The 13,681-nt window shown below is 45.3% G+C and overlaps 1 protein-coding gene across 7 annotated transcripts in view; it reads right to left on the bottom strand.

Annotated features, from left to right (window-relative positions):
• The window catches only part of HERC1 (HECT and RLD domain containing E3 ubiquitin protein ligase family member 1), a 215,851-nt gene that overhangs the window by 58,909 nt on the left and 143,261 nt on the right, over positions 1-13,681 (bottom strand). For all 7 annotated transcript variants that reach the window (XM_048867260.2, XM_048867261.2, XM_048867267.2 and 4 more), the window contains exons 45-47: positions 10,668-10,936; positions 10,000-10,052; positions 158-358 (exon numbers count right to left, since the gene is read on the bottom strand). In XM_048867260.2, coding sequence (XP_048723217.1) covers positions 158-358; positions 10,000-10,052; positions 10,668-10,936 — 523 coding nt within the window. The remainder of the gene's footprint in view (positions 1-157; positions 359-9,999; positions 10,053-10,667; positions 10,937-13,681) is intronic.

The following is a 13,681-nucleotide window of genomic DNA, read 5'->3' as shown; positions in this document are numbered from 1 at the left end:
GCTGTTGACCTCCCTCCTGATTATGAGAAAGCATTCTGTCTAAATGAGAAAACAAATTAATAGATTCTCCAGTGTCTCACTCCTCCTCTCTGCAGCACATGGGGTTTAAATCACAGGGTAAAGCAGAACATAATGCATCTCCTTTGCTCAAATTTACCTATCTGCATCAAAGTCTCCTCCATACTATTGGTGGCTGTGACCATTGCAACTGATGCTCCCAGTGGATCGCTGTCAGGGAACTGAACTGCCTCAGGTACAATACGGCGATCATTTAATCCCAGGGGTCCAGCCAGTAATTCAAATTCCTCTTCTCCTGTCAGCTTTTCATCTTCATCAACATCCAACATATCCCAGTCTTCTAAGATTGGAGAAATAAACAAGGGTTAGGCACAAAATCTAAACTAGTGCTATCAACTGTGCAATAATGGGATGCATTTTAAGTAACAGCATGCTTGTGCATTTAAATAATTTCAATGGATTTAAGAACCTAGGCCTAGTGTCATAAAAATACGAATTGCAATCCGCAACTTAATTTTTATTAAAAACAACCCTCATCTTTAGAAGCTTGTATCGATATAGTACAACTGAAATAAAAAAAATCTAAAATTGCTACATTTGTACAATTTCTGTATTTCTTGTATAAAGAAGTTGTATGGTTAACATTTCTCAAAAGCAAGTGGCATATGTTATGTGACTACTTGCAGCATCAAACTAACTAGTTATCCTTTATATCCTTTCAAGAACATAAATGGGAAACTCAAAGGGAAGGTTACTCACCTTGTGCAGTAACTGAGGTTCTTCGAGATGGTTGTCCCTGTGGGTGCTCCACTTTAGGTGTCTTGGAGCCCTATGCTTCTATGCAGAGATTTGTAGTAGCAATCCCATAGTTGGCTGCGCTGCTCCGAGCAGTTACCCCATGTGTGCAGCCAACCGTCCCCTTGTTCCTTCTCTACCCCAGAGGATCAAGGTGAAACTCTGAAGTGGGCGGGCGGGGTGGGTGGAGTACCCACAGGGACAATCATCTTGAAGAACCTCAGTTACTGCACAAGGTGAGTAACTTTCTCTTCGTGTTCGAGGAGTGTCGCTGTAGGTGCTCCACTTTAAGTGACTGCCCCTCAATGGAGGGGCGGGGCTTCAGAGTTGATTTATGTGCAGTGGAGAGGACCGATAGTCCAAACTGCACATCTGTAGCTGATTGTTGTTCTAATGCATAGTGTGTGGTAAAAGGTATGGGCTGATGCCCAGCTAGCTGCTTTACAAATGTCCATGATGGGTACATCATTGAGAAATGCTACAGATGTGGATAGTGCCCTAGTGGAGTGTGTGCGAAGTCCAGAGGGAGCGTGCATATTATAATTTTGGTAACATAATTGGATACATGTAGATATCCATTTCGATAGACTCTGCTTGGAGATCCTTTGACCCTGAGAACGTTCTGTTGTGGATAGGAACAGTCTGGATGATTTTTTAAATGTTTTTGTTTTTTCTATATAGGAAGCTTGCGCTCTGCAGTCGTCCAGTGTGTGGAGGGGGGCCTCCCTGCTGTCAGCATGCAGTTTGTGGAAAAATACAGATAAGTAAATGGGCTGGTTGAGGTGGAAGGGGGAAGCAACCTTGGGTATGAACTTGGGATGTGGTTGCAAGATTACTTGGTCTTTGAGGAATACGATATAAGGTGGATGTGCCATTAGGACACCCAGTTCTCCCACACTTCTTGCTGACATGATGGCTAAGAGGAAGGTGACCTTCATGGAGAGATGTAACAGCGAGCAGGTCACTAGTGGTTCAAAGAGCTTGCCCATGAGGGCACGGAGAACGAGACTGAGGTCCCACATGGGGATTGGGTCCTGTAATGTGGGGTAAGTGTTCATGATGCCTTGAGAAAGCATTTAGTCAGTGGGTGAGCACAGATGGCCTTGAGATGGAGTACCAAGATGTTGGGGTGACAAAGGTGACCTGCGTCCTGTGTCAACAGATGAGGCACAAGGGGAGGGGTTCTAGGTGGTCTCACCGCCATGTGTTTCAGGTAAAGAAACCATGTTTGTCTGGGCCATGTTGGTGCAATAAGGATGATCCTGGACCTGTCTTGCTTGATCTTTTGGAGGACATGGTGCAATAGAGGGATCGTGGGGAAAGGCATACATTAGTGGGGCCTCCCATTTCATAAGAAAGGTGTCTCCCAGGGAATTGTGGCCCAATCCGGCTGGTGAGCAATATTGCGGGCAAAGATTGTAAAGATCTATTGTGGGGAATCCCCATTGTCTGAATATAGTTATTATTCTGGGATCCATTTCCCACTTGTGGGTTTGTCCTGCTTAGGTCGTCTGATATTACATTCTGGGGTACGGGCAGGTAAGATGCTATGAGGTCTATGTTGTTGGAGATGCACCAGTGCGTGTGGCAAACTGCTTCTGCACAGAGGGGGTAAGATCAGGCCCCTCCTTGGCGATTTACATAAAACAGTCGCCAAGTTGTCCCTAGGAATCTGTACAGTCCTGTCGCGGATCAGAGGGAGAAAGTGTTGGCAGGTGTTTTGGACCACTCTTAGCTCTAGTAGATTTATGTGGAGATTGGATTCCTCTGGAGACCAGCGACCTTGAATGGTACTGTCTCCCAAGTGTGCTCCCCATCCCACCAGAGAGGTGTCTGTGGTGAGTGTTATTGTTGGGGGTTTTTGTTGGAAGGGGACACCCAAGTAAACATTTGTATGTTGTGTCCACCATCGGAGCGAGACCTTTACCCTGCTGGGCATTGTAAGACGTCTGTTGATGGAGTGTCTGTGTGGAATGTATACAGTACGGAGCCAGGCACGTGGGCATCTCATGTGGAGCCTGGCATGTTTCACAACAAACGTCCTAGCAGCCATGTGCCCAAGGAGTTGTAGGCACGTTCTGGCGTACATTTGTGAGCTGTGTCTGACAGTTGTAATTAGGTTTGTTAAGGTCAGGAAGCGTTGCTGTGGTAGGCGTGCTATTACTGTGCGGCAGTTGAGGTGTGCCCCTCTAAACTCCAACTGTTCGATCGGTGTCAGAGTGGATTTTTGAAGATTGATCTGAAACCCTAGGTCTGTAAACCGGACTACAGTTGTTCAAATGGTGTCGACTGCTGTCTGGTGTGTTGGTGCTTTTAAGGAGGTAGTTGTCTAGGTAGGGAAAGATGATCACATCCTGCCTGCGAAGATGTGCTGCTGCAACAGCGAGAATCTTGGAAAAAACAAAAGGAGGACTTGTGGCACCTTAGAGACTAACCAATTTATTTGAGCATAAGCTTTCGTGAGCTACAGCTCACTTCATGGGATGCATACTGTGGAAAGTGTAGAAGATCTTTTTATACACACAAAGCATGAAAAAATACCTCCCCGCACCCCACTCTCCTGCTGGTAATAGCTTATCTAAAGTGATCACTCTCCTTACAATGTGTATGATAATCAAGGTGGGCCATTTCCAGCACAAATCCAGGGTTTAACAAGAACATCGGGGGGGGGGGTAAGAAAAAACAAGGGGAAATAGGTTACCTTGCATAATGACTTAGCCACTCCGAGTCTCTAGTCAAGCCTAAGTTAATTGTATCCAATTTGCAAATGAATTCCAATTCAGCAGTCTCTCGTTGGAGTCTGGATTTGAAGTTTTTTTGTTGTAATATCGCAACTTTCATGTCTGTAATCACGTGACCAGAGAGATTGAAGTGTTCTCTGACTGGTTTATGAATGTTATAATTCTTGACATCTGATTTGTGTCCATTTATTCTTTTACGTAGAGACTGTCCCGTTTGACCAATGTACCCAATGTACATGGCAGAGGGGCACTGCTGGCACATGATGGCAAATATCACATTGGTGGATGTGCAGGTGAACGAGCCTCTGATAGTGTGGCTGATGTTATTAGGTCCTGCGATGGTGTCTCCTGAATAGATATGTGGGCACAGTTGGCAACGGGCTTTGTTGCAAGGATAGGTTCCTGGGTTAGTGGTTCTATTGTGTGGTATGTGGTTGCTGGTGAGTATTTGCTTCAGGTTGGGGGGCTGTCTGTAGGCAAGGACTGGCCTGTCTCCCAAGTTTTGTGAGAGTGTTGGGTCATCCTTCAGGATAGGTTGTAGATCCTTAATAATGCGTTGGAGGGGTTTTAGTTGGGGGCTGAAGGTGACAGCTATTACCAACAGGAGAGTGGGTTTTTTTGTGTGTGTGTGGGGGGGGAGGGAACCTGGATTTGTGCTGGAAATGGCCCAACTTGATTATCATACACATTGTAAGGAGAGTGATCACTTTAGATAAGCTATTACCAGCAGGAGAGTGGGGTGGGGGGAGGTATTTTTTCTGCCCCTCTGTTGAGCTGGCATGGGTTCCACAGCACCTAATTGGAGGAGATGTGTTATTTCCTGTTCCAGCAGGTGCTCGTGAGAGGGGTCCCTGAAGAGGGATTGGGAAGGGGGGGTGGGTAGATGGAATAGAAGTAAAGGGAATGGAATAGCCCTTCTGCATAATTTCCAGAACACATTTGTCCATGGTGATGGTTTGCCAGACTGGGCAGAATGGTGACAGGTGGGTCTCCAAATGGGCTGGAGGTTAGATGTAACTCTGGGATTGGAGAATGTGGGGTTCTCGTGTCCTTGAACTACACTGCAAAACACTTGTCTCGAAGTGGATGACTGAGACGTAGATGACTGATCTTGTGGTTGTTGATGCCTCATCTGCCTCTGCGGAGCTGGTTGTAGTGTCTTTGAGGCTGGACGCATGGGTCAGTTCGGAACAGTTAGTTATAGAATCTGCCCGTTTCTTTTTGTTTGCAGGAACGTAGATTCTGAGTGTCTTTAGAGTCACCCGGGAGTCCTTCAAAGTGTGTAAGGACTCGTCCATGCTCTCTGCAAACAGTTTTTGACCTTTGAAACTGAGGTCCTCTACAGTGGCCTGAACTTCTCTGGGAAACCCAGAAAGATGGAACCAGGAAGCCTTACGCATGACTATGGATGGGGTGATGGCTCGTGCTACTGTGTCAGCCGAATCAAAAGAAGCCTGCAGGGCAGCTCTGGCAATGGAGAAACCCTCTGTAATACTGGCCTTGCATTGCTCTTTTTTGTCTGCTGGGAGACGGTCAAAGGTTGACATCTGCAAAAACGTGTTGTGTGTGTATTGGCCAAGTAGTTGGCTGGGCGGAATTGGAGGGTAGCCGATGAGTAGGCTTTCCTCCCGAAAAGGTCTAGCCTTTTCCAGTCTTTATTGTAAAGGGTGGTTTTAGACTGATGTTGCTTCCCCCTTTGGTTAACAGCTTCTACCACTAATGAGTTTAGAGTAGGATGGGTGAACAGAAACTCAGCTCCTCAGATCTTTAACAGGAAGGCGGGGCTGTGGTTGGCGTCTGCCAGACAATTTTAGCCAGGTCCATAATGGCTGCATTGATGGGCAGTGTAACCCTGGCTGCTGGAGAGGCTTGGAGTATATCAGTCAGTTTATGCTGTGTCTCAGGTAGCTCTGTCAGTGATATGTAAAGGGAGTCAGCTACTTGTTTCAACAAGTCCTGAAATGATTTGAAGTCATCACCTGATGTGGGAGATGATGGCATTATTGTTTCGTCTGGTGACAAGGACGAAATGTGAGTAGATGGGAGGGTATCACCCTCAGGCGCCTCCTCAGGTTCTTCCACTTCCTCCTCCAGCATTTCTGTAGATGCTGGAGCCGGTGGTGAAGGTGATCGTGTTGGTGATCTGCACCTGGATAGGTGGGGGGGCCTGATGTCCTGTGCCCTGTATAATGTACATGGGTCCCAGTATGACCAGTTGGGTGGGAGTGGCCATGCGGGGTGGCATTCATTGTGGACCTTTCCAGCCTCTCACATCGAGGGATGTTTGGTACCATGGTGGTCCAGGTTTGCGTGAGGAGTGGCGTGGGGTGTACATTCCTGCCTCCACTTCCTCCTCCTCATTGCTGGAAAGAGGAGGGACTAAGCCAGCAGGGGTAGCAGTCAGGCTTAGTCCCATTCTGGCTGGGGTGCCGTGACTGCCAAAAAGCAGAGTCCCCAGAGTAGAACAAACAAGGAGGCCCGCCTGTCTGATGAATTGTTGCGGCACCAGAAGGCTTGATACCGAAGGTGGAGAGACACTCTGGCTGGGAATCAGAGGCAGTACTGTCGGTACCGTAGGCTTGCTGCATTGTATTGGTGTGACATATGGCGCCATTGCACGGCTTGGTGCCTGGGTTTTTGTAGGCTTCCCCGGTGCCGAGCGAGGAGGCTTAGTTTTGTTCTGTGTGCCTCCATGAGAGCTAGACTGCACAGGGTCTTTAGCTCCTCAGGATGTCTCGGTACCAGCTGGTCCCGGTGCCTCATGGTCTGACTCTCTCAGTGCCGTCAGTACCAGGGAAAATTCTGCAGTCGGAGATGGCTTTTAATGAGGCAAGTCTCGCTGTGGTGAAGAGTGAAACCGCTTTTTTGTGGCTTTTTAGGAGCAGGGTCCTTAGTAACTGTTTTTGAGAATATCCCCGTCAGAGGCAGCTGTAGGCAAGTGCTGGCCAGGACGTGTCCTGGACTCAGGGTCAGAAGCTGGACTGAGGGATTTCTCCATCATGAGAAGTTTCAACTGGAGATCCCTAGCCTTCCTTGTCCTAGCTGTCAGTTTTTTGCAGTGAGGACACTTTTGAGTTATATGTGTTTCTCCAAGGCTACAAACACACTGCGCGTGGCCGTCTGAGACTAGTATGGAAAGTCTGCAGGTGAGATAGCATTTGAAACCTGGAGAGCCAGGCATGTCTGAGAGGCTATGCTGGAGACTGAATGGGGTAGTCCTATTCTAATTCCTATCTTGGTAGGCAACTGCCTGCCAGAGGCAGGGGAAAAAATCCTCTCTTCTCTTTTTTTTTTGGTAAATGGGAAAGACATTTTAGAGAGAAATTAATAAAGAAAGGGTACTAGTTGGAAAAAACTAAAATAATAAGAAAGAGCTAAAGCTGTTGAGGGCACTGCTGTTGTTCCAACCAAAGCCAAGGGTGGTAGAGAAGGAACTGTGCGATGGTTGGCTGTATGCATGGGGTAACCCCTCAGAGAGGCGTAAGATGGCTGCTGCGCATGCGACCAACTGGGGCACTGTTACTACAAATCTCTGATTAGAAGCACAGGGCGCCAAGACACCTAAAGCTGAGCACCCACGGGGACACTCCTCCAAGAAGAACCAGCAGATTTAGTGCCAGAAGATTCCAAATGCTGCAGTTAGTGGAAAGCCTATACCAAGAGTTGGGTTTTAAATAATGCAATAAAAATTTCCAGACTCATGCTCAGATATATATTCAAAGGGAGTGAGTTCCAGAGGCAGTCACTGGGAATGCCTTGCCCTCGTATTCATTACAAAGTATTATGAATGTGGTTGTGGGCTTTGTGCAGTTATAGGGCCATGTTTTCTCTTTTCCCTTTTCAGGGGATATATACAAATATATAAAAAGAATAATTTTAAAGTATGATTTTAGTGATAGAAAAGACTGATCATTTCACTCTGGGATTGTCAGAGAAGTCAATTAACGTGCTACTGCCCTCCTCCACCTTTGTCACTCACCTTGTGGAATGGAAACATGCTAATTTACACACCCAGAGAACTCAGCACCTAGTAGAAGCTGAATCTGCCCCTGGGTGCTGGTCTTGGAAGATGCACATGAGCTTCCCCAGACCCTGCTCCAAGGCTCTTCCCTTTAAGGCTGAAAGGACTGAGCTCAGGGAGCACATGACAGGTGACTGCAAGTTGCAAGCAGCACGTGCTATAATAGAGACAACCTCCCCTTAGAAGAGAGAGACCCAGGACCAGGGAAGGACCTGGGTGGGACTCTCCAAAGGAGCCAAGAAGTGGGTCTTAAGTGGTCTTTGTGAGAGAGGTCCCTAAAGAGGGATGGGGACAGAAGTGTAAGGAGCTGAACAGGATGGAATAATCTGTAGAAATCACTTTAGGATCTGAGCTGATGAGCTCCCAGGAAGGAAGGAAATGGGAGAGATGATCCCCATACGGGTGAGGGGGGGCCAGGTGCAGTGTATGATCTGGGGTAGACAGTTTGTGACTCTCAACCAATGGGTCAAAACAGGCATTTTGAGGATGTCACCAACTGAGAGGTTGCTAAGAAGAGGGCGTAAGTCTGGGCTTTTGCCTCGGGCAGTGGGGAGGGGTTCAGCTGGTCTGATAGTGGACTGTGCAACACTGTTGAGATGTCTGCGATTTGCTATATTTTCTTTTCGTTGCAGTTGTACAGATGTCGAAAGACTGTAGTGTTACCCAGGAGTCTGTAAGAGAATGAAGGGACCCATCCACGGAATCACTAAACAACTTAGGCCCCTCAAAGGGAAGATCCTTGATAGTTTTTTGTGCTTCCTGGAGGAGGCCAGAAGACTGCAGCCAGGAAGCTCAATGCATAAATACTGTCATAGTCATGGAATATGAAGCTGTGTCAGCAGCATCAAGTGAGGCCTGGAGAGACCCCTTGGAAACTGCCTGGCCTTCTATAACGAGGACCTGAAATTGTTCTCTCTCCTCCTAGGGCAGATGTTCAATAAAAGATGAGAGTTCTGAATAGACTGTGAAGTCATATTTTGCTATCAGGGCTTGATAACTAGCTACTCTGAACTGCAAGGAGGCTGAGGAGTAGCTCTTGTGGCCCAGAAGGTTGAACTGCTTTAGCTCCTTATCGGATGGTATTGAATGGGATCAGTGTTACCTTTTCTGTTTGTTAACAGCTGCAACAACCAGAGAGAGAGAGAGGAGAGGAGAGTGGAAGGAAAAATATACTCCGAGCCTCTTGATGGGATGGGATGTAGGACCTTTTGTCAGCTCATTTACAAGGGAATGGGACAGTAGCTGGGGTTTGCTACATTGTGCATGCCAGGTTAAGCAGAGCATCGTTGATGGGCAAGGTCTGCTACCCTTTTTATAAGGTCTTGGAAAGCCTTAAAAGTCATCAGCGTAAGAAAACTGGAGAGTCATAGCAGCCTCATATGGTAAGGAGGAGGACTTATGATAAGGTGGAGTTTCTTACTCTTCTGTTGGTTCTTCCTCTGAGAGATGTATCTGTGGGGCAGGGCCTTAGGCCATCAGTTAAAGCTCCTGACAAGTCCTCTTTTGAGAGGGTACCCTGTAAAAAGGGTTGCCATAAGGAGCCCACAGGTTCCACTAAGCCCACTGGTGTGCGGCATAAGGGAAAGAGGCAGGACTCCAAGGTTGACCTTGCCAGCATAGTCAGGTGTGCTTCCTCCTAAGAGCCTCCCTTTCAGTGGTAACCTCAAAGGAAGAAGGCTGGAAGGGGGAGGAACCTTGTACAGACTGTTTCTGAGTCAAATGAGGTATCATCCCCTGCATCCGGTTGGGGGAGGAGGGGTAAGTAGTGCCAGTACCCAGGTATCAGATCAGCACCAGGCCCCTGGAAGAAACCTCGGTACAGATATTTGAAAGAGAGGATGGTGAGGTAGTGCCAAAGAATGTTTTATCACTACCAGCTAGAAGTAAAGCTCAGTACCCTCAAAGAGGCTGCATGGAGACTGTGTTGGTAGCAGTGGACGAGTCACCAAAGATGAATATGGATGGCAAGTAGGCTCTTGGAGGTATGCTGGTACCAGTGCAGAGTACTGGTGATTTGGGCTCTTTAAGGATTTGCAGGTCTTCATGAGATAGGAGCCTGGACTGTACCAGGGACTCTGGATTGGGTTCCTCAGGTGTCAGAATGTCAGGTCATACTGAAGACTGTACCAAAGTGTAATGAGTACAGCATTTGCTTCAGGCTACAGAAGACAGTAACAATGAGGACTGCACCTTGCTCTGGACTTGGGAGGCCCTAAGCCCAGTGCTCGTGCCGCTCTAGACAGCTTCTCAGTATGCAACATGGTCTTCTTAGCTGGTTCCCTGGATACAGCAATAGAGGGAATGGGAGCCTCAGTGGCACCAATATTGGGATGTGAGGTAGGCACGGACTTGTGTACACTGCTGACAAAAATCTCATTTCATAAAAGTAACATGTATCTTCAAAAATTCAGAGTAAAGAAATACCTTCATAGACACTGTCTTGCTTGCCTATTAAATCAGGAGCCTGGCCTTTGTACCTGCACCAAACAACAAGAATATTTTATTAAGAGCCTACTAAGTAAAAAAAGTCTCAAAAGAACAACAGTATACACATATTTATATTTAAAAATAGAACTATATTACAGTTAGGTAATATGTAAAATGTTTTCTGAGGATTGTTACTTAGGAACAATATTCTATATTTAATAAAAGGCCTGTTAAGAGTGGGAGCCTTATACGTACATCCTTCAAAAAAATCCATTTTGTGATATTGAAAGAAGGATCCAGTGCTAGTATTCCTAAAAAATATTGTAATAGCTTCATTTTTAAAGCTGCTGGGCCGATCAAACTACTTACTTGTTTCTTAGTAAAATGAATTTAACAGGGCTTGAATCTAGGCTCCAAGGAGTTGTTTATTATATGTATTTTGGAAAATTATTAAAAGATGAAAGGATTTAATTTTCCCTTTCCACAAAAGGTGTGATCATAGAAAGATTTTTAATCTCAGTTACCACCAACAATACTGGTACAAACTGTAAAGCTGGCAAATCAACGCTTCTTAAGATACATACATTGATGGACGTTTTCAATTTTCCCTCCTAATGAAATTTCCCAAACCTAATGAAACCTCCCACCACAATTTTCTTCTGTACCTTTCTGATGTTGATGTCTTGGATTTACTTTTCAAGGCCAAATATTTCTCTCTGCAGCTGCCACACAACAGGTAGTATGGATTTCCACTTCCACATTCACCACCGAACCATCCATCCACATAGGAACCATTGCTACGATAGCCTTGTCGATTTGCACTACGGCCACAACCAGGGTGATTTCTTTTCATGTGTTGATTGAAGCTGACAACACTGGATTCACACAGTTCACAAACTACCACTTCTTCTCTGTCTTCAGACTCACAAACATGCTGTATAATATAATTTTCATATGAAATTACTAGATATAGAATAATTATGCTCATAAGAGTACTTCTATTTTTGTTAAGTGTTTTTTTCTATCTATGTCTGTTAAGCATGCATGACAGTATTTGTGCTGTAGGTTTTACTTAGAAGCAGACCAGAGATGGCTAAGTTATTGTGTGTGGGGGAAGGTGGCAGGTGTCTTTCCCTTTTTGATTATAGTACAAAGTACAGAAAGGATGATTTAAAAAAAAAAAGGGGGGGGGGGAAGGAAATCTGTCCCAGTCGGTCACATTATTAGAATTTCTGTCTCTAAACTCCTTACAATCCAGTCCTCAAGAATCATTCTGCTTCAGCCCACCAAAGACTATATGAGTTATTAATTTCTTCCTTAAAACTTGGCAAAGTCTAGATACAGAACGGAAAACATTTAACAACTTTTCAGACTGTTGGCTACTACATTCAGCGAGTGACACTGATTAATGCTCAAGTCAACACATACTGTACACCAAGGTGTCTGAATTTGGAACTCACTGATCTAAGATGGCAATTCTACCACAAGCTGGTACTACTGTCAAGAATCTCTATTTAAACAGACTTACTAGGAACTTAAATTCACATGGCCAAATTTTCAAATTCTGCCTTTGAAACTGCACATGCAAATATGTTCATATTGTCTGAATGTGCAAATCAGGTAACGGCGTGTTACAAACCCCCCCCCCAAGTTTCGACTGAGCGTACTAATTTGTGAAATCAGCCAACAAAGCTGCATACACAACGTTTAAGGAAGCTGCAGTTATTAAATTTACCAATCCCATTTTAATTATAGGGAACACTGAAAATACCACAATAAAGACAAATACTGTATGTGAGATAGTAATAATAACTTTTTAACAGAACCCACTGTAACATGCATAACACTGAACACAGTCATACTAAGATAACAAGCCTAATTCACCTGTAAATTACATTGCTGTAAATCAGGACTAACTCCACTGAAGTCAATGGAGTTACACAGTGACAGGAGAATCGAGCCAACCGTATCAACTTTTGCAAAACCTAGATGTAGTAATAGTATTATAGGACACTGTCACCAAAAAACCAGCCTCTCAATCCTCTTCATATGACTACAATGAAGGAAAAAAAGCTAGTCTGAACTAATGGTTCCCTCTAAATACAGAAAAAAAACTTTCATTGCTATAAAGAAGATACAACTGAATGATGAATGGGAACTTTATTCCATTTCACTAGACAGCGTCTCCTATCAGTTTCACTTGTTTGCTTTGTTTGTTCTAACTGAAGAATGGTTAGCAATTGTTTTATCCTTATACTGCTTTCATAGAATCATAGAATCATAGAATATAAGGGTTGGAAGGGACCACAGAAGGTCATCTAGTCCAACCCCCTGCTCGAAGCAGGACCAAATCCCAGTTAAATCATCCCAGCCAGGGCTTTGTCAAGCCTGACCTTAAAAACCTCTAAGGAAGGAGATTCTACCACCTCCCTAGGTAACGCATTCCAGTGTTTCACCACCCTCTTAGTGAAAAAGTTTTTCCTAATATCCAATCTAAACCTCCCCCACTGCAACTTGAGACCATTACTCCTCGTTCTGTCATCTGCTACCATTAAGAACAGTCTAGAGCCATCCTCTTTGGAACCCCCTTTCAGGTAGTTGAAAGCAGCTATCAAATCCCCCCTCATTCTTCTCTTCTGCAGGCTAAACAATCCCAGCTCCCTCAGCCTCTCCTCATAACTCATGTGTTCCAGACCCCTAATCATTTTTGTTGCCCTTCGCTGGACTCTCTCCAATTTATCCACATCCTTCTTGAAGTGTGGGGCCCAAAACTGGACACAGTACTCCAGATGAGGCCTCACCAATGTCGAATAGAGGGGAACGATCACGTCCCTCGATCTGCTCGCTATGCCCCTACTTATACATCCCAAAATGCCATTGGCCTTCTTGGCAACAAGGGCACACTGCTGACTCATATCCAGCTTCTCGTCCACTGTCACCCCTAGGTCCTTTTCCGCAGAACTGCTGCCTAGCCATTCGGTCCCTAGTCTGTAGCTGTGCATTGGGTTCTTCCGTCCTAAGTGCAGGACCCTGCCCTTATCCTTATTGAACCTCATCAGATTTCTTTTGGCCCAATCCTCCAATTTGTCTAGGTCCTTCTGTATCCTATCCCTCCCCTCCAGCGTATCTACCACTCCTCCCAGTTTAGTATCATCCGCAAATTTGCTGAGAGTGCAATCCACACCATCCTCCAGATCATTTATGAAGATCTTGAACAAAACCGGCCCCAGGACCGACCCTTGGGGCACTCCACTTGATACCGGCTGCCAACTAGACATGGAGCCATTGATAACTACCCATTGAGCCCGACAATCTAGCCAGCTTTCTACCCACCTTATAGTGCATTCTTCCAGCCCATACTTCCTTAACTTGCTGACAAGAATACTGTGGGAGACCGTGTCAAAAGCTTTGCTAAAGTCAAGAAACACATAAATGTGTTTACCCCACATAAATTTAGCAATCTAGTACAGGTGTTTGTTTTCTAAAATTGGATGTCATGATCAAAATAATTTAGCTAATGTACCACTTATCCCTTTTCTTAGGGAAGAAACTAATGAAGTTTGTGCAGATGAACACAGCAAGAATCAAACAAATAAATTAGTTATGTACTGCTGTCTTCTCATTAAACTGAGGCGACAGACATCAAAGTAGCTTTAAGCACCATTATGGTTTAGAAACT

Source organism: Caretta caretta, chromosome 10 (genome assembly GCF_965140235.1).
Source record: "Caretta caretta isolate rCarCar2 chromosome 10, rCarCar1.hap1, whole genome shotgun sequence".
In the NCBI taxonomy this organism is placed as follows: Eukaryota; Metazoa; Chordata; order Testudines; family Cheloniidae; genus Caretta; species Caretta caretta.
The sequence above is the reverse complement of the archived record's forward strand: the minus strand, read 5'-3'. Positions and strand labels throughout refer to the sequence as shown.